The following is a 20,962-nucleotide window of genomic DNA, read 5'->3' as shown; positions in this document are numbered from 1 at the left end:
GTTTCAGTTTAGGGAGAATACCAACTGGGCTGAGGCGTGAATGGGAGTTTGGACTGTTGGAGGGAGGCGTAGGTGGTGTGCTAGTGCAGTCCGTGCAGTTGTGCAAAGCCGCTGTGCAAGGGTGGCGTACTACTTATCACATCTACCTACTGAGCAGGAGACATGGTACAAATCACGGCCTAGGTACAAATTTTCATTCATCGAAGCAGTCTGCATATGTACTGTGCAACCCCGTGTGGAGTTGATAGTCTCCCATCGGGCGCCTCCCCAGGTGGCGGATAGGGGAATGCTCTCCATATATGGAGGGTACCGGGGAAATAAAATACCCGGGGTGGACCAAAACTATCAACCGAAATTCACTAACGTCTGCCTGGTATCCAGCGGTAAGGGGTCAGCGTCTGTTCGCCTAGATGGTGCGGCTGCAGCAACCTTCTTGATCTCAACAATCAAGTCGTATTCCTCGTGATCTTTCCTCGGAAGCACCACCACCAAGTTAGTTTTCAAATTGAAAACCAAACATGATGGTAACACAAGGAATGAATTCACTACCCCGGGCACCAGTCGCAAGGCTGGCTTTACCTGGTCATCGGATTCCGGGGGACCAGGAGCATCATGTTATGCCTAAGGTTGAGAACCAGACAACGTCCAAATTATTACACACAAAACAAAGACACTTAATCGGTGCACTTAATACTAATACTCTCTTCAAACTGGGCAAGGTTAAACAACTTACAAACGTGCTGCAAAAATTCCAGATCAAAATCCTTGCAATCCAGGAAGCACGATTTACGGACGAAAACCATTTTGACACAGACAACTATAGGATCTACAATGGAAAACCAGCAGTTAAAACTAATGAGAAAGGTCTCAAACAGTTTGCTACAGCATTTGTAGTCCACAAATCTATCAGCGACTCTGTCACTGACTTCCAGTCTGCCTCAGAACGTATATCAACGCTCTCCGTCAAATCGGCCAACAAAGCATATACCTTGATCAACGCACACGCACCCACAAATAACTATAACAAGAAGACACCCCAGAAAGTGGATGACTTCTGGAATAACGTTGAAGAGACGACAAACAAAATTGCCAAACACCATGTAATAATCTTGTTATGCGACTTTAACGCACAATTAGGCAAAGAGAAAAAATACAGGAAAATCACCGGAATCTATACAGCTCACAAGAGAACTAACACGAATGGGGAAAGATTGATAAACTTTTGCGAAAATTTCGGCCCATAATTATGTCAACACAATTTAAAAAACCCAACAAGAAACTGTATACTTGGAAGTCGCCCAACACAATGTTGGGTGAATTCCAGATAGACCATGTGGCCATCTCCAAGAGTAACACAACAGAAATTCTGAATGTGAAAACGAGAAGACGATATTTTGAATCAGACCACCATCTTCTACAGATAAAGACCAGATCACAACGTAATAGAAAAAAGCCAAAACTAAACAAAGTGCTGAGACCAGACCCCGCATACATAAAACTCAACAAGGAAACCATCTTACAGGAAATCAGTCAGACAAACACCACAAACTGGACAGAACTTGTGGACGTCCTCAAATCCGCGATGAAATTACGTCAACCCCCGAGAAGGAGAAAACACAGGAGGTGAAATATAATATGTGACCAGACAATAGAAGAAGGGACCAATGCCTGGAAAAACTTCAATAATCACAAAACATCAGAAAAATGGCAACAATTTCTAGTAATCCGAAAACAATTCGGAGGGAAAAAGAAATTATGACAAACGGCGACTAGATGAGATGGAACAAGACTTTAAGAAGAACAACACCAGGAATTTTTATAAGACGTTTAAAGAACATATTGCAGGATACCAGCCACCCAATCTTTGCTTCAAGAAACCGGATTGTTCACTAGAAACTAGCATGAAGAATAACCGCCAAATCCTCGCAGTCTATTTTAACAAACTTCTCAACTGCGAAAGACCTACACAGGATATTCACTACCAGACATCTACACCATATCCCGACGCTAAACCACCAACCATCAACGAAATAGCAGAAATTATCAAGACACTGAAAAACAATAGAGCCCCAGGAGAAGATGGAATTATTGCAGAACTATGGAAGTTAAATGATGAAAGATTAACAGGAAAACTCCACAAAATCATATTAAACATTTGGTAAACAGAACAGATCCCGTCTGAATGGAAATGCGCATTCATCCATCCACTCCACAAAAAAAAGGACAAAACTGAACCAAATAATTACAGGGATATCTCACTCGTGCCGGTCACATATAAAATCATATCAAAAGTTCTCATGAATAGATTAGAAGAACAAGCTGACCCACAAATAGGAGAATACCAGGCTGGTTTTCGCAAGGGACGATCCCGCATAGAACAGATCTGGAATCTGAAAATGATTCTCCAGATGAGAAACACCTGAAACACAGTGGTCACTTTTGTAAATTTTAAAAAGGCCAACGACTCAATAGACAGAGTAGCGCTCTGAAACACGCTGGAAGAATTCAGCATTGACAGAAAGACAAGAGCAATCATTCGGCAAACATTAATTGACACAGTCTCCAAGGTCAAATTTATGGGGGATATCTCTGAACCATTTGAAATCCAAACTGGAGTGCGACAGGGTGACGGACTTCCACCATTACTCTTAAATATCATACTTGAAAAAAGTATCAGGACATGGGAAAAAGAAGTCAAAGGAATCCAAATTGGCATTAGAAAAGATAATAGATTCAATGTGAAGTGTTTAGCTTTTGCAGATGACCTTGCAATCCTCACAAATAATAGAAAATAAGCCACTAACGCCATAGAGAAATTACACGAAATTGCACAAAGAACTGGTCTGCAAAATTTCAAATGAGAAAAGCCAGTACATAGAGTGCCACAAGACAAATTGCCTATTGTAACAACCCATGGGAAAATCGTACAAGTACCACATTTTAAGTACCTGGGAGAAATTATCCAGCCATCAGGGATCAACCTAAAGGCCAATGAGGAAAGAATTAAAAAAAACTACAGAAAGCATATAAAACCACGTAGAACTATTAACAAAAAGTCCATATCCATTAACGCAAAACTGAGGCACTACAACACTGTCGTACTTCCGGAGGCACTGTATGCATCTGAAACAACACAAATAAGTGGGCAAACTAAAATCAAAGAAATAGAGAAACAAGAAAGGAAAATTCTCAGGAAAATTTTTGGCCCGATACAAGAGCAAGGAATCTGGAAGAAGAGACCAACATCAGAATTATATAAATACACAGACATGATTACGGATACAATAAGGAAAAGAAGAACACAGTTCTACGGACATATCCACAGGATGAATGAAAACAGAATTTCAAAGCGAATTCTTAAAGTCATCAACTCTGGCAGGGGAAAAACAAAATGGATAAAAGAAGTTGAAGAGGACCTCAGACAAGCACACTGTAACATTATGTGATTGTCTTATCATTTTAAATCATTCACTAATCGAGCAGTCGCTCGGCAACAGCTACAGTTAGCAAATAATGTTGCGAGAATGTAAAAGGTGAACGACCTGTGACGTAACTTGTTTATTGTCGAAGCGCCGTCAGAGATGCAGTGAGTTATTGACTTTGAAAACCGCGGCGCGAAAAACGGACAGAAGAAGAACACTTTTATTCCATTTTTTTTTTAAGGTACGAGATATTCTCGATGAACAGTTACTCATTCTTCTCTTGTCTCTTGTGTCGGACGCGCATGTCTTGCCGCCGTATTATTATCGTTAAAAATAATATTGTTTTAGTGAAAAGTGAATGTGTAATACTAAAAGTGCCTAGATTTATTGTGCGACGTGTATGTGAAAACGTCAAAGGAATTGTTTTCATTAAGAGAAGTGCCAGTCAAAACGGCATCCATGTTAAATCCTTCATTGCAGTGTAAGTTCGTCTATTAATTGCCATAAATTCAGACTTAAATGGAACTAGTGTATGGACTATTTATTTAATATAGAATCTATGTCTCTCTCCTTCATGAAGTTATTTAATTTTCTTTATGTTTCTGCCAAATAGAGAGTTCACAGTCACGAATTCTTTCGTCGAGTTCGGACGGAAGTTGCATGCGGCGAAATACTTTCTCCGCGCCATATTCTACTGGTAAATGCATGATAAACTACGGTCCCTTAGGAAATTCATGTTGAGCTATCCAAAATAATTATATTTTGAATAGGCATTTACTCTCCTATGCAATGCAACTTCCGACTGATCAGACGACGAACGGGGACATTTATAACTGTATGTTTATGTATACACATTATGTAAACATATCGTTATAACACATAACAGTAAACGATGCAGAAAATAGAACTGAATTCAGGAACATCATAAAAAAAACAAATTTGACACCACAACACATAAGAGGCCAGGATGCAAATGGACAGTGGAGCGAAAGAAACAACACAGTGAACACATGAAGAAAATTTGGGCTCAGAAAAAACATAAACAATCATCATAAAGGAATTCAAGTTCAAACGCTCTCTTTAAATGGGAATAATCGAAATTTGGGCTCAGAAAAAACATAAACAATCATCATAAAGGAATTCAAGTTCAAACGCTCTCTTTAAACGGGAATAATCGAAAATACCACAAAAGGGGTGACAAAGTGCCAGGCGGTCCAGATCTGTCACTATCCGCCAGGTACACTCTTTCCCTTTCGACAACACTTGTTACTGTTCAGAAAGCTTTAGGAAAAGTGCGACACTTGTAGAGAGTTATCCGCGGGAAATAGAAATTTTTCAATTGGCCACCCTGATAAGATGTAGCTGTGCTCGCACCACCACCTGCCGCATCGCACCGGAGCCAAATAGTAAGCCGCTCTCAGTTCGGTATGGTAGGTTTTCCAGTGCAGGTGCGTACTGAGGGAATGCGCAGATTTTGTAGTGTGAATAGTGTTGTAGCCGTACAACGAAAAATGTGCCGTGTGAGAGACCGCCATTTCCGTGTTCCAGGCAGAAGGACAATATCCAGGTGGATAAATTGGTGGCGTGAGACGGGTTCTGTGACTAGTGAACATTAGATGTCAGCTTGAACGCCGGAGAATACCCAACGAGTTAGGGCAGTTTTGCAACGAAGCCCACAGCGATCGGCCCGTCGCCATTCCAGATCATTACTGTGAAACAGTATCTAAAGTTACATCCTTATAAGCTGCACGTGGCTAAACAGTGACGGCCGCGAGATAAAAGTGAGTAGGCACAATTTCTGTGCAACTCTACTGGACAGAATTTATCAGTATGACACATTCTGACAAATGTTGTGACATAAGAAGAGGGCAACTTTTGTCGGAATGAGTTTGCCAATATAGTAGACTTCTCACATCCCTCGGGTACAAACGCGCCGGTCATTCGTGAAAAGGCCCGTGATAGCCCAAATGTCGTCGTCTGCTTTATTATTGGACAGCCCACTAAAATAGCTGGTTTTATTTTTTTTAGCGGTCGGCCAGTGATTGTCAATTCCGAAATGATTAACAATTTCTTCATTCCAAGTATGTGGGGACATTACCGTAGAAGAGGGTATCAGTGATCATAAGTCAGTGGTTGCATCAATGACTACAAGTGTAATAAGAAATGCCAAGAAAGGAAGGAAAATATATTTGCTTAACAAGAGTGATAGGGCACAAATCGCAGAATATCTGAGTGACCACCATCAAACGTTCATTTCTGACGAAGAGGATGTGGAACAAAAATGGAAAAAATTCAGAAACATCGTCCAGTACGCCTTAGATAAGTTCGTACCGACTAAGGTCCAAAGCGAGGGGAAAGATCCACCGTGGTATAACAATCATGTACGAAAGGTACTACGGAAACAAAGAAAGCTTCATCATAGGTTTAAGAGTAGGCGAATCATAGCTGATAAGGAAAAGCTGAACGAAACGAAAAAGAGCGTAAAGAGAGCAATGAGAGAAGCATTCAACGAATTCGAACATAAAACATTGGCAAACAATCTAAACAAGAACCCTAAAAAGTTTTGGTCATATGTAAAATCGGTAAGCGGATCTAAATCCCCTATTCAGTCACTCGTTGACCACGATGGCACCGAAACAGAGGACGACCGAAGAAAGGCAGAAATACTGAATTCAGTGTTCCGAAACTGTTTCACTGCGGAAAATCGTAACACGGTCCCTGACTTCAGCCGTCGCACGGACGCCAAAATGGAAAATATTGAAATAAACGATATCGGAATTGAAAAACAACTGCTATCACTTAGTAGCGGAAAAGCATCCGGACCAGACGAGATACCCTTAAGATTCTACAGTGATTATGCTAAAGAACTTGCCCCCTTTCTATCAGCAATTTATCGTAGATCGCTGGAAGAACGTAAAGTACCTAGCGACTGGAAGAAAGCGCAGGTCGTTCCCATTTTCAAGAAGGGTCATAAATCAGATGCGAATAATTATAGGCCTATTTCGCTTACGTCAATCTGTTGTAGAATAATGGAACATGTCTTGTGTTCTCGTATTATGACGTTCTTAGATAATACAAATCTCCTTCATCATAACCAACAAGGATTCCGCAAACAGAGATCATGTGAAACTCAGCTCGCCCTATTTGCCCAAGAAATTCACAGTGCCGTAGACACTGGCGAGCAGATTGATGCCGTATTCCTGGACTTCAGGAAGGCATTTGATACGGTTCCGCACTTACGTTTAATGAAAAAAATACGAGCTTACGGAATATCGGACCAGGTTTGTGATTGGATTCAGGATTTCCTAGAAGAAAGAACACAACATGTCATTCTTAACGGTTCAAAATCTGCAGATGTAGAGGTAATTTCGGGAGTACCGCAAGGAAGCGTGATAGGACCTTTATTGTTTACAATATACATAAATGACTTAGTTGATAACATCGGTAGCTCCGTGAGGCTATTTGCAGATGACACGGTTGTCTACAAGAAAGTAGCAACATCAGAAGACTCGTACGTACTCCAGGAAGACCTGCAGAGGATTAATGCATGGTGCGACAGCTGGCAGCTTTCCCTAAACGTAGATAAATGTAATATAATGCGCATACATAGGGGCAGAAATCCATTCCAGTACGATTATGCCATAGGTGGTAAATCATTGGAAGCGGTAACGACCGTAAAATACTTAGGAGTTACTATCCGGAGCGATCTGAAGTGGAATGATCACATAAAACAAATAGTGGGAAAAGCAGGCGCCAGGTTGAGATTCATAGGAAGAATTCTAAGAAAATGTGACTCATCGACGAAAGAAGTAGCTTACAAAACGCTTGTTCGTCCGATTCTTGAGTATTGCTCATCAGTATGGGACCCTTACCAGGTTGGATTAATAGAAGAGATAGACATGATCCAGCGAAAAGCAGCGCGATTCGTCATGGGGACATTTAGTCAGCGCGAGAGCGTTACGGAGATGCTGAACAAGCTCCAGTGGCGGACACTTCAAGAAAGGCGTTACGCAATACGGAGAGGTTTATTATCGAAATTACGAGAGAGCACATTCCGGGAAGAGATGGGCAACATATTACTACCGCCCACATATATCTCGCGTAATGATCACAACGAAAAGATCCGAGAAATTAGAGCAAATACGGAGACTTACAAGCAGTCGTTCTTCCCACGCACAATTCGTGAATGGAACAGGGAAGGGGGGATCAGATAGTGGTACAATAAGTACCCTCCGCCACACACCGTAAGGTGGCTCGCGGAGTATAGATGTAGATGTAGATGTAGATGTAAATGCGATACTGTTTCACTAAAAAGGACCTGCAGCCCTTACTGACTACACTGACGCGTCATTTTGGACATCGATTACTCTCACGATTCGCTGGCGAGATGATCTCACCTCTCGGCCAAGCATTGTTTTCTGTGGGATCACCACAAGAACCAAGTTTTTTCACAGCAACCCCACAATACTGATGGGTTGAATGCCGTAATCCGGAAAGACAGAGTGGCTTTTCGTCAAGAAATGATTGACAATGTAACGAGGGATTCCGGGAAAGTCTTCAGTGATGGTAACATCTTACCTTTAAGTCAAATTGGTGTAAATGTACGCTAGATCCAATAATAACCAAATCAATATGTACTACTTACATGGGTCATCCTATGTACGGAAATCACGTAGAAGACGATAATGTGAGTAATTCTAGGGCACTCTTCCAACGTTTCGAGTCCGAATCAAGTAGGCGTGGCAACAGACGTTCGATGACCGTAAACACGTCGGTACAGCCCTTACGAAAGTCTAACAGATACACTACACGAACTTAAATAGGAAGGTTTGGAGGAAAGGCCACGCAGCTCTCATGCAAGCCAGCTGGGTTAATTTGAACATCGGGTATTCGACATGGACTGTGCAACAATTCGCCTGCTACCATTTTAAATGTTGCGCAGCGCAGTTATCATGAGAGTAAGATAAGAGAGATTAATGCACGTACGGCGACATATAGACTGCAATTTATCCTTCTCTAACTAGCAGAGTACAAAAGGACAGAAAAATAGCAAGTAGTAGTACAAAGTAACCTCCCCCATGCACTGTACAGTGCCTTGCAGAGTATATACGAGGAGACATAAAAAAAGTTAAGTTATACATTATTGTGGCAGGCAAAAGACCTTTTATTGAATGCTGCAGAACACTTTCAAATGGCACCGATACAAGACATTATTTTTCAAATAGCCCCAAGTCTCTGTAAGCGGCTTTCAACTCCTCGACAGTTGAAATCCGCTCCCTGGTCACGGAGCCATTCGAGGGCCGCTGTGTGAATGTCCTTGTGGTCTGAAAATCTGCGACTGCAGCGTATCAGTTCTCCACTGCCTGGACATTGTCGCCTGTGATCGACGTCGATGGCCTTTCTTCTCAACCAATCAGCATCAGCCACGTGTCTGCACGGTCTTGACCAGATTCGTTACAATTTCATTGCGGCTGGAGGCGACACTGAATTTCGTCCATATACCGCCAGAATATCACACGGTGAACCTCTCTGCAATTTAGACATTTTGTCCACTTCAGATTTAGGAGCAAGTTATATTCACCGCGCCATTTCACTTGCAGACTGACAACGTTATGGAATGGTCTTCGCGTCGGACGTCATGTGTTACGTACTTTTTGTAGTCCCCTCGTATGTAAACGAGATCGAATAATGCATCCGTAGCAAAGACTTAAGTTGGGAAAACGTTTTTAACGATTCAAATGGAGTGAAACATTGAATTTCACAATATTTCGAAATTCTGAGTTCTCAAATCATTGAAACGTTAAACAAGTTCTATTAGACGTCGGGATATAACGCAGAGTGCTGCAAGTCGTTTGTGAGGCGTGACCTACGATTTAGTGGAACTCAGTTTAGTTCCAAGTAGTAGTTTTTATCGATATGCACCTGACAAAATGTCACGGTATCAGAAAAAAAAAAACATTATCATCTCCGATTTCTCAGAAGCAGTATTCTACTATTATCTTTGATTGCAATTTCGCAGAAAGGGTGTCTGAAAACGCACAGATAACCGAGGTGTTGTGCCGACTGCTTGGTATCTGGGACCGTTAATCCTCGCCACACATCGCGCGATGAATGGTGAGATCGATAACATATCTCACCGAGTGTAATTTCGAGGAAAGAAGGGACAACTCTTCTTTTCCAGGAAAGATAACAGTTTCCACTTTATAATGGCGACAACAGGAGGCGTTCTGAGAATTTCTAAGAGGCTTCTTTGAACACTTGTGAAATATCTTTTCTCGGAATTAGCGGCTTCTTACTCACTCTGTTCAGGTGCAAAGCTGCGCCCTATTTCGGTAAGGTGGGCCAACGTGGGCAAATTAGCTAATAGTGGACCAACACGGGAAAGGTCGGGATACAGGTACGAGTGGGCAGTCATTTCGTCGTCGCAGCCGTGAGAGGAGAGTACCGACAAGCGCTCCAATGAGAAGCCTCTTAGATGACGTACAGAGCGAGGTACGCCTGATATCTGGCGGTGGGGGGTCACGATTTAGTAGAATCACACTGTCGTCTTTGTCTGCTAACTTCACCAAAGGAGAGGAAGAAAAAATTCCAGAATTCGAATCAAGAATAGCTTCCAACATGAGTAACGTAAAAGTACGTATCCTCGGAGTAGTGAAGCAACTTAAGTCACTTAATGAAAGTAAGTCTTAGGTTCCTTTCAGATTATGCTGATACGATACGTCCACAGTTAACAATCACATACAACCGTTCGCTCGACGAAAAGATCCCTACCCAAAGACTGGAAACTTGCTTAGATCACACCAATATTCAAGAAAGGAAGTAGGAGTAATTCATTAAATTACAGGCCCATATCATCATCGTCGATACGCAGCACAGTTTTATAACATATCCTGTGTTCGATCATTATGAATTACCTCGAAGAAAACGGTCTATTGACACACAGCCAACACGGATTTAGAAAACTTCATTCTTGTGAAACGCACTAGCTCTTTACTCGCATGAAATGTTGAGTGCTATTGACAAGGGATTTCAAATTGATTCCGTATTCTGGATTTCCGAAAGGATTTTGACACTGTACCACACAAGAGGCTTGTAGGGATATTGCGTGCTTATGGAATATCATCTCAGTTATGTGACTGGACTCGTGATTTCCTGTCAGAGATGTCACAGTTCGTAGTAATTGACGGAAAGTCTTCGAGTAAGACAAAAGTTATTTCTGGCGTTCCCCAAGGTAGTATTATAGCCGTTTGCTGTACCTTATCTATATAAACGATTTGGGAGACAATCTGAGCAGCCGTCGTAGGTTTTTTGCAGAAGACGCTGTCGTTTATCGACTAGTAAAGTCATCAGAAGATCACAACAAATTGCAAAACAATTTGGAAAAAATATCTTTATGATGCGAAAACTGGCAACCGATCATAAGTAATGGAAAGTGTGAGGTCATCCACATGAGTGCTAAACTTCGATTACACGGTAAATCACTCAAATCTAAAGGCCGTAAATTCAACTAAATACCTAGGAATTACAATTACGTACGACTTAAATTGGAAGGAACACACAGAAAATGTTATGGGGAAGGCTAACCAAAGACTGAGTTTGACTAGCAGAACACTTAGCAAATGTAACGGACCTACTAATGAGACTGCCTACACTACGCTTGTCCGTCCTCTTTTAGAATACTGCTGCGCGGTGTGGGATCCTTACCCGATAGGACTGACGAAGTACATCGAAAAAGTTAAAAGAAGGGCAGTAAGTTTTGTATTATCGCGAAATATGGGGGAGAGTGTCACCGAAATGATACAGGATTTGGGGTAGACATCATTAAAACAAAGGCGTTTTTCGTTGCGGCGGAATCTTCTCACGAAATTTCAATCACCGACTTTCTCCTCCGAAACGCCTACCTACATAATAAACTAAAGGAAATCAGAGCTCGTACGGAAAGATATACGTGTTCGTTTTTCCGCGCGCTATACTAGATTGGTATAATAAAGAATTGTGAAGGTGGTTCGATGAACACACTGCCAGGCACTTAAATGTGATTTGCAGAGTATCCATGTCGATGTAGAACTTTACGGTGCTGGACGTAGAAAACGATAGGGCTTCCGTTCTCCGTCATATTAAATCGGAAACGAGCGGCTTTCAATTTTAGCTTCCTGTGGGTAGTGCGTGGATGCGTTTCAGCATTGAGTTCATTTCTATGGCATACTGTTATCACCGAATAACTGTGATGACAAAGGAAACGCTGTTTTATACAGGATGGTGTGGAAACAACTGTATCGCTATTCCAGAGAACGGAGTTGGACTATTTTTTGCTTGCCCGATTTTGGTATACTTCAGCTGTGATTCGGCACTGGATGAAACGGTGAAGTATCTGAAACGGTCTTATCTTTCGCTATTCGCCAGTCCAATGCCCAGAACATCTATTTTCGTCTCTCCTACAGCTAAAAATTCCCTTTAAAAATGCAATCTTCAAACGGCATGCCTCGGTCTTCTTCCTTCAGCTTTTGCTGCACGTAGCTTGTGATGTCTAGCTACCACCTACACTACACTCCGCATGCCACCTTGCGGTTTGCAGCTGAGGGTTCTTCTCGTACCAGCATCTGCTGCATACGCGAATGCCCGTGGGGAGAACGAATGTTGGTAAGCCGCAGTATGAGGTGAAACTGATGTGATCTTCCTTTTGCAGAATGTGTGTGGTAGGCACTAATACGTTGCCTGGCACCTCCTGGAAGGTATTCTCGTGGAATTTGGCACTAATCTTCTCCGCGACGCACAACCCCTCATTTGGAATGACTACCACACGGGTCTCGTGTAACTTTTGTAAACGAGTGCGACAACCACGAAATGATGTCATAGGCAGGTAGCATGCCACTCTGAGGGAGAAGGAGGTGCACGTTGAAACGAGCCAAGATTTGATCAATTCAATCTAAATTGTATCTTACGATACCACTTTCCCTTTGGAATATTTCGGTGCCACTTCGGTCGGGAGCTGAGCGATTTCTGAATTCTGCGGAAGAAACACACTGCGTTAATGTACTTTTAGGCTATCACAGTTTGGTTATCTTTTTTGCAGCTAACAAGAAACGTTTTGTATGTAAAATGTTCGAAAAAAATAGAACTTCCACAAAATTAGTTCTCGTGATAATTTCGCGTGATAAAAACAAACGTTATCGCTGATCGTAATCCCCAATGACACAGAAATTACCATTTTTATTGCACAAAGTACACACCACAGTTTATATCTTTGTAAACCGTTTATAATTCATTTGTGCTGTATTAACGTCTTTGGTTAGGAGATCGTACCATATTATTTACGATGTATCAGTACCAGTTTAAGTTTGTATTGGTCATAAATATTTTGTTGCATCAGCATCTTGTTGGAAACATGTAATTATGAGACAATGTAAAACGATATATTTGTGTTCGATTTTGGACTATTATTAATATCGAAATGGAAGACAATGACAATCTTGACTGTGTACTAGTTACTTTTGAAGACAATAAAAACCAGAGAAGAAGATGAGTGTTTTAATCATACAGTTGAACCCTGGCCATTATTGTGACGATACCAATACAATGAATCATAACGCAGCCGGCGATAACGTCACGAATTATTTGTTGATTATATTTTTCGCCACTTAATTTAATCGCAGTCCACAATAGTAGCTTTCGCTCTACAAATACCTACACTGATTAATAATTTCAGCAATAACATTAACGGAGCTTGGGACATATGAACGCCACTTGGTGGGAAGCTATCTGACTTGTTATCGCCACTTGTTTGGCACACCCAATCAGCACCGGGGTAACAAGCAGCAGCAGGGTGGGGGTAACAGGTTTATGCAGTCTGCAACTCCGCCGTCTCTAGCGCGCTCGTACGTGGACACTTAGTGCCCACATACTAAACTCGCTACCCTCATCCTGCTGCTGCATGCTGCACGAAATCGAAGACTACACCCGACGACACGCGAACGCTGCCAGTACAAGCCGGCGCGCACTCGCACAGGTGTGCTTTTACGGGCGGAAGACGTCGTCTGCAGCTGCGCACCTCACCTCACAGCTCCCGCAGCGTCCAGACTAGAGTGCTGCAACGCTCAATGTTTGACCGGTCACGGCTCGCCTGTTGACGGGGGGACCGAGCAGCTCATGTCCGGCCCCACACGACTCGGCTCGGTCACGTACTCGGCCCATGTCTGTTGTCCGGATTCCGGACACGCGGATAACCGAGCATGGCCGGTCACCGCTGACGTCTCACCTCGCCTCGCCCCGGCTCGCTGCACTGTGCTGTACAAATCCAACGCGCGCCTCTCTCTCTCTCTCTCTCTCTCTCTCACACACACACACACACACACACACACACAATGTATTTATCCCTGTCTGTCTCTCTCTCTCTCTCTCTCTCTCTCTCTCTCTCTCTCTCTCTCTCTCTCTCTTTTAATACAAAAGTAACGTTTCCAAGAACCGGTTCGTAACACAGCTAAATTCATAGAGCACTTTCTTTTATAATATTTACTCCCGTCTTCCTAACGTTCGGGAATTTTGTTGTAAATAAAACATTGATCACAAGAGACCAATCTGTGTTAATGTAATGTGTTGTAAGCGTCAAATAGTGCACCTGATTATGCGAATCAGTCCACATATCAACTGTCGCAGCACATGTTTTATTAATAACTTCCGCAATAACAGAAGGCATTATGCTGTTTCGTATTGCATCAGCTTGTTCTCTGACATGTCTGCTTGTAGTAGAGGGATGTGGCATGACATCTGCCACGTTAACTTCTCCATAATGCGCACCTAGATGTATTAATTCTTGGCCTAGTTCTCTGAAACCTTCACCGCAAACAGCATTAAAAGGTCTCATATCTTTAGCACACATTGCAACACACTTTGCTGTAATACTATTTTTTATTACTGCCGGTATTCCTGAAGGAGCTGTATCTTTGTGAGGTTTCTTGCAACTGTGTTTCTTTAAATGAGTGGTTCCCGATTGGAAACACAATAATGTGGAGCAGTTTATGCACGATACGTACCCAGCAGACGCACTGTTTTCGTCTACAACCAACAAAAATATGCTCCCTGCTTGGCTTTTTAGACTTTCCCGTTTCTTCAATGTGTAAACATTGGTTTCAGTCTTACGTCTTACTGCACTGGCTTCCTCGCACTGCATGATTACAGAGAGAGAGACACACCACAAATGAGAAGCCAGTACTGGCTGCAGTCTCACACGGATAATGACACGTGTAATGTGTTTGAAGTTACGTGCTACGTATTCGGTCACGGCTTCTATGCTCGGTCACTAGAACTAGTGCGGGCAGCCTATCCAGTTAGGGTGTGCTCGCCCCATCTCGTATTTTGTGCTCGCTTACTCGGTCATGCACGACTCTAGTCCAGACATCCGCCCAACGCAACGAAGTGTGGACGCGGCTTCACCTCGGTTTCGCCACGTGTCGAAGGCATTCGACACAGCTCTGCTCGAACAACCAACAAGTCGTGCAATTTCCGAAATGCTCGTGCAAAGCTTCCGGACTATCGCAATCTGCCCTCCGTCAAACTCAGGTCGTTCGGGCGCCTACCCCATTCTACCCACGGACAGCGCACTCGCTGAAACTGCATGCGCCGTGCTCGCGTCTGACTAGCAGTCATTCCTCGCCAGGTGTCACTGCTCTCGCCTGGACGCGTTTACATTGATGGTAGACCGGTGGTCAGAATGTTCTGGCTGACCTGTGTATATACACAGGGTGTTACAAAAAGGTACGGCCAAACTTTCAGGAAACATTCCTCACACACAAACAAATAAATGATGTTATGTGGACATGTGTCCGGAAACGCTTACTTTCCATGTTAGAGCTCATTTTATTACTTCTCTTCAAATCACATTAATCATGGAATGGAAACACACAGCAACAGACGTACCAGCGTGACTTCAAACACTTTGTTACAGGAAATGTTCAAAATGTCCTCCGATAGCGAGGATACATGCATCCACCCTCCGTCGCATGAAATCCCTGATGCGCTGATGCAGCCCTGGAGAATGGCGTATTGTATCACAGCCGTCCACAATACGAGCACGAAGAGTCTCTACATTTGGTACTGGGGTTGCGTAGACAAGAGCTTTCAAATGCCCCCATAAATGAAAGTCAAGAGGGTTGAGGTCAGGAGAGCGTGGAGGCCATGGAATTGGTCCGCCTCTACCAATCCATCGGTCACCGAATCTGTTGTTGAGAAGCGTAAGAACACTTCGACTGAAATGTGCAGGAGCTCCATCGTGCATGAACCACATGTTGTGTCGTACTTGTAAAGGCACATGTTCTAGCAGCACAGGTAGAGTATCCCGTATGAAATCATGGTGGTGAATCGAGGAAGTACAGTACATACTGACGAAACGAAAATGAGCTCTAACATGGAAATTAAGCGTTTCCGGACACATGTCCACATAACATCTTTTCTTTATTTGTGTGTGAGGAATGTTTCCTGAAAGTTTGGCCGTACCTTTTTGTAGCACCCTGTATATATATATATCATACTAAGACCACTGACATCACTGTATGAGAATAATGTTTGTTTTCACGCCATTTTAGCAGGGAAAATGTGCCTATGGATGCAAAAGTCTAGTTACGGATAATAATAACGTGTGTGGTTTCAGAATGGCGTGTCAGCGCAAAACCGGTTACCACTGCACTAAAAATTGTACATTAATGCAACTGAGACGGACGAAATAAACAATTATCCAATTTACTCACACGATAGAACGTAGCAAGCTTTGTCACCCCCTCAGGGTTTGTACCCCGTGCGAGCCGCACCACTCCTACCCCTAGTTACATCTCTGGTGGTCCCCTTGTTAGCCTAATGCAGGGGTGGTCAACCCTTTTTACCCACTTTAGAATGCTCCTTAGAAGCAAAATTTTTCTACCGCCCGCAAGCTCCACAACCATGGTTATTTATGGACCAGGGAACTAACGTTACTTTATAAAATTTATAAAGCAGAGTTACAGCAAGTTAAATCATATACAGGGTGTATATACGAACAAGAAAAAAAATTTCCGGATTTAACCTGTTTCAACAGGTGAAAACACACTTTTCCCGAGAGAAAATAAACTTTTCCCCAGCCGGAAAATACGCTATACCCCCGGTGAAAGTACATTTTTGAGTCATACTTGTCGGAATGCATTTCCTTGGAGCTGTAAAATGTATCAAGTCCTTTGAATGTTAAAGGTTTTATCCAGCGGCGCAGAACTTCCCACATTTCAGGTAACGGATCACAACAGAAAACAAACCGTTTTTGGAAAATCTGAGATGCGCGACATGTACACTGTATATTTCTATATTACTGAAGTATAAATACGAATTTCACCAAATACAGCGCGGTAGCTTCCGAAGCATTGAAATCGAGATTGCAATGCTCTATTGAAAGCGAAACATACACTGAAGTGCGAAAGAAACTAGTATAGACACGCATATTCAAATGCGGATATATATAAACAGGCAGAATACGGCGCTGCGGTCGGCAACGTCTACATAAGACAACAAGTGCCTGGCGCAGTTGTTAGACCGGATACTGCTGCTATGCTCACAGGTTATCAAGATTTAAGTCAGTTTGAATGTGGTGTTATAGTCGGCGTACGAGCGATGGGACACAGCGTTTCCGAGGTAGCGATGAAGTGGAGATTTTCCCGTACGACCATTTCACGAGTGTACTGTGAATATCTGAAATCCGGTAAAACATCAAATCTGCGACATCACTGCGGACGGAAAAAGATCCTGTAAGAATGGGCCGACGACGATTAAAGACAATCATCTAACGTGACAAAAGTGCAACCCTTCCGCAAATTGCTGCAGATTTCAATGCTGGACCATCAACAAGTATCAGCGTGCGAACCATTCAAGGAAACATCATCGATATTGGCTTTCGCGGCCGAGGGCGCACTCGTGTACACATGACTATTCACGACACAAAGCTTTATGCCTCGCCTGGGCCCGTCCAAACCGAAATTGGACTGTTGATGACTTGGAAACAAGTTGCCTGGTTGGAACAGTCTTGTTTAAAATTGTATCGAGCGGTTGGACGTGTACGAGTATGGAGACAACCTCATGAATCCATGGACCCTGCGTGTCAGCAGAGGACTGCTGAAGCTGGTGGAGCGACATGGGACCGCCGATACGTCTAGATGCGACTGACAGGTGACACGTACGTAAGCATTCTATCACCTGCATCCATTGATGTCCATTGTGCATTCCGACGGATGTGCGACAGCCCACACGTCCAGAATTCCTACAAGTGGCTCCAGGGACACTTTTGAGTTTAAACACTTCCGTTGGCCACGAAACTCCCCAGACATAAACATTATTGAGCATATCTGGGATACTTAGCAACGTGCTGTTCAGAAGAGATCTCCACCCCCTCGTACTCTTATAGGTTTATGAACAAGCCTGCACGATTCATGGTGTCAATTCCACCCAGCACTACTTCAGACGTTAGTCGAGTCCCTGCCACGTCGTGTTGCAACACTTCTGCGTGCTCGCGGGGGCCCTCCACGGTATTAGGCAGGTGTACCGGTTATTTCGGCTGTTTAGTTCAAATGGCTCTGAGCACTATGGGACTTAACTTCTGTGGTCATCAGTCCCCTAGAACTTAGAACTACTTAAACCTAACTAACCTAAGGACATCACACACATCCATGCGCGAGGCAGGATTCGAACCTGCGACCGTAGCAGTCCCGCGGTTCCGGACTGCGCGCCTAGAGGCTGTTTAGTGTAGTTCATGTAACCTGATACCGCCAGCCAATGACAGCAGATATTCAGAGCATGGAACATGTGATGGCAGTCAAGTCAATACGTACTTTACTGTGAAGTAGCCGGACACACAAATAGGAAAAGTTAATGGTTTAAATTAATATATATATCACAATACCTACAAGGAAAGTTAATCTTCCACATACAATATTGCAGAGCACAGCTTTAATTGTAGGACCTGAATATTTCACTGTTGTGCATTGAACATTTCGTGGGTTATTTGTTTGAATAAATCCTCCGTCGAGCGCTTCTACTTTTCTACAGAAAAGCCATTGCGTGTGATGCTGATCAAGAACTCACCTCGCACTCTTTTTTTTAAGAATAATTCTACTTTTTGCCATCGTTATTGCATGATTAGTAATTATGAAAGAACTAAAATAAATGTGAAAAAACTGACCTCTAACGGTGGATTTTTTTTAACGTGAGTTACATTTTACGACATGTCGAACAAAAATGTAACAAAAACTTTTTAAGTAATGGCATAAATGCCTGCTCTTCTGGGTCCGTAAGTTTTCTATGTGGTGCTCAAAGTGCTAAGTTTCGAATAGATTAAAATGCTTCACGATTCAAGAAATTCATCGCACATTCTCACACGTAACATAATTCATATAATGTAACAGGAAATTTAGTTTGAAAGTAACGATTCTCAAAAAACATTTCCCAAATTTTTCCCGCAAGCTATGGAAACAGGGGTGAAGTGTTGTTCATCGCCGGCATTTTTTGTCACGAAGTATTGCGTAGTTTTTGTCCCAAACCTTTTGACGCATAGTGCGGTCAGCATTCGCTTTCGTGTGAACTTTGTTCTGTTGTAAATGGCGCATTTTATTCGCTTATTTTGGCGTTATTCTCTCGTTTATGTTTCACTGCTCCAGTATTAATCTGCGGTAGCGGGTTAGAGTTAGAGTCAGTAACCAACAGTAAAAATTACAAAAGTTTAAATGCAAACTACGCTGAAGAGACGAAGAAACTGGTATACCTGCCTAATATCCTATAGGGCCCCCGCGAGCAAGCAGAATTTCTTGACTCCATGAATCTTGCTGGGCTGTCAATAAGTCCATATGAGTACGAGGGGGGTGGAGATCTCTTCTGAACAACATGTTGCAAGGGATCGTAGTTATGCTCAATAATGTTCATATCTGGGGAGTTTGGTGGCCAGCAGAACTGTTTAGATTCATAATAGCGTTCCTGGAACCACTCTGTAGCAATTCTGGACGTGTGGGGCGTCACACTGTCCTGCTGGAATTGTCCAAGTCCGTCGGACAATGCATATGAGTGAATGCAGGTGATTAGGCAGGATGCTTACATAGGTGTCACCTCTGAGAGTCGTATCTAGAAGTACCAAGGCTCCTATATCACTCCAATTTCACACGCCCCACAGTATTACAGAGCCTGCACCAGTACGAACAGTCCCCTGCTGACATGCAGGGTCCACGGATTCGTGAGGTTGTCTCCATACCAATACACGTCCATCCGCTAGATAAAATTTGAAACTAGACATGTTACCAGTCATCAACAGACCAATGTCGGCGTTGACGGGCCCAGGCGAGGTGTAAAGACTTGTGTCGTGCAGTCATCAAGAGTACACGAGTGAGCCTTCGGCTGATTAAGGCTATATCATGTCTCGTCGAATGGTTCGCACGCTGATACTAGCTTTTGGCCCAGTACTGTAATCTGCTGCAATCTGTGGAAGGGTTGCACTTCTGTCACGTTGACCGATTCTGTCCAGGAGTCGTTAGTCCCGTTCTTGTACGATTTTTTTCCGGTCGCAGCGATGTCGGAAATTTGATGTTGTGCCGGATTCCTGATAGTCTCGTGAAAAACTGTCGTACGGGAAAATCCCCACTTCATTGCTACCAAGGGGGTGCTGTGTCCCATCGCTCGTGCGCCGACTGTAACACCGCGTTCAAACTCACTTATAACTTGGCATTGTAGCAGGAGTGAGTGATGTAACAACGGCAGACACTTGCTGTCTTATATAGGAGTTTTCTGCCTGTTGGCACGTCTCTGTTTTTGAATACGGACGCCTGTACCAGTTTCTTTCAGTGTGTGTGACAGCTGCAACGTGCGCTAGTGTGGCAGGCCGAGCAGTAGGGCTGGGTACTCACCGGAGTCGGGCAGCGGCAGGGGCAGCGGCTGCGGGTCGGCGGCGTCGAGCTCGCGCAGGCTGAGCCGCAGCATGCTCTCGGGCACGCTGAGCGCGGGCGGCTCGGTCTGGCAGGCGACGTCGGCCACCAGGACGTCCCTGGCCGGCACGCGCAGCACGCGCACGCCCTGCGGCAGGTGCAGCGGCGCCGCCACCACCACGCTGGGCGCCGGCGCCTGCTGCGCGCCCGCGAACCGCTGCGGCTGCACCACCACCTCCAGGTGCAGCGTGCCCGTGTCCGCGCCGGAGCTGCGGCCCGCCGCGCTCGCCGACGTCGTCGTGACGGTCGCCGTCGTGCCGGTCGTCGACGGAGCCGCCGCCGCCGCCGCCGCCGAGACCGCGGCGCCGTCCTTGGACTGCAGCACCACCATCCGGCCGGGCGCCGAGCCCACCGCCTTGGGCAGGCCTTTGAGCACGACCGTCTTGCTGCCGCCCGCCTGCAGCGAGCCGTAGGGCTGCAGGATGACCGGGTTCTTCAGGACGATCGACTTGCCGTCGGGCGAGCCCTGCACGATGACGGTCTTTGCGCCGGAGGGGGCGTCGACGGGGGCGGCGGGGCGAGGCGGCGGCGGCTGCTGCTGCTGCTGCTGCTGGGGGGCGGCCGCCC

At 44.2% G+C, this 20,962-nt stretch overlaps 1 protein-coding gene across 1 annotated transcript in view; it reads right to left on the bottom strand.

The window, feature by feature from the left end:
• LOC126101509 (B-cell lymphoma 3 protein-like) overlaps window positions 1-20,726 on the bottom strand; it is a 340,980-nt gene extending 320,254 nt beyond the window's left edge. The window contains exon 1 of the mRNA XM_049912153.1: window positions 20,318-20,726. Coding sequence (XP_049768110.1) covers window positions 20,318-20,726 — 409 coding nt within the window. The remainder of the gene's footprint in view (window positions 1-20,317) is intronic.
• Window positions 20,727-20,962: the final 236 nt, after the last annotated feature.

This window comes from Schistocerca cancellata, chromosome 9 (genome assembly GCF_023864275.1).
Source record: "Schistocerca cancellata isolate TAMUIC-IGC-003103 chromosome 9, iqSchCanc2.1, whole genome shotgun sequence".
NCBI lineage: Eukaryota > Metazoa > Arthropoda > Insecta > Orthoptera > Acrididae > Schistocerca > Schistocerca cancellata.
Note: the sequence above shows the minus strand (reverse complement) of the source record. Positions and strands in the feature narration are given on the sequence as shown.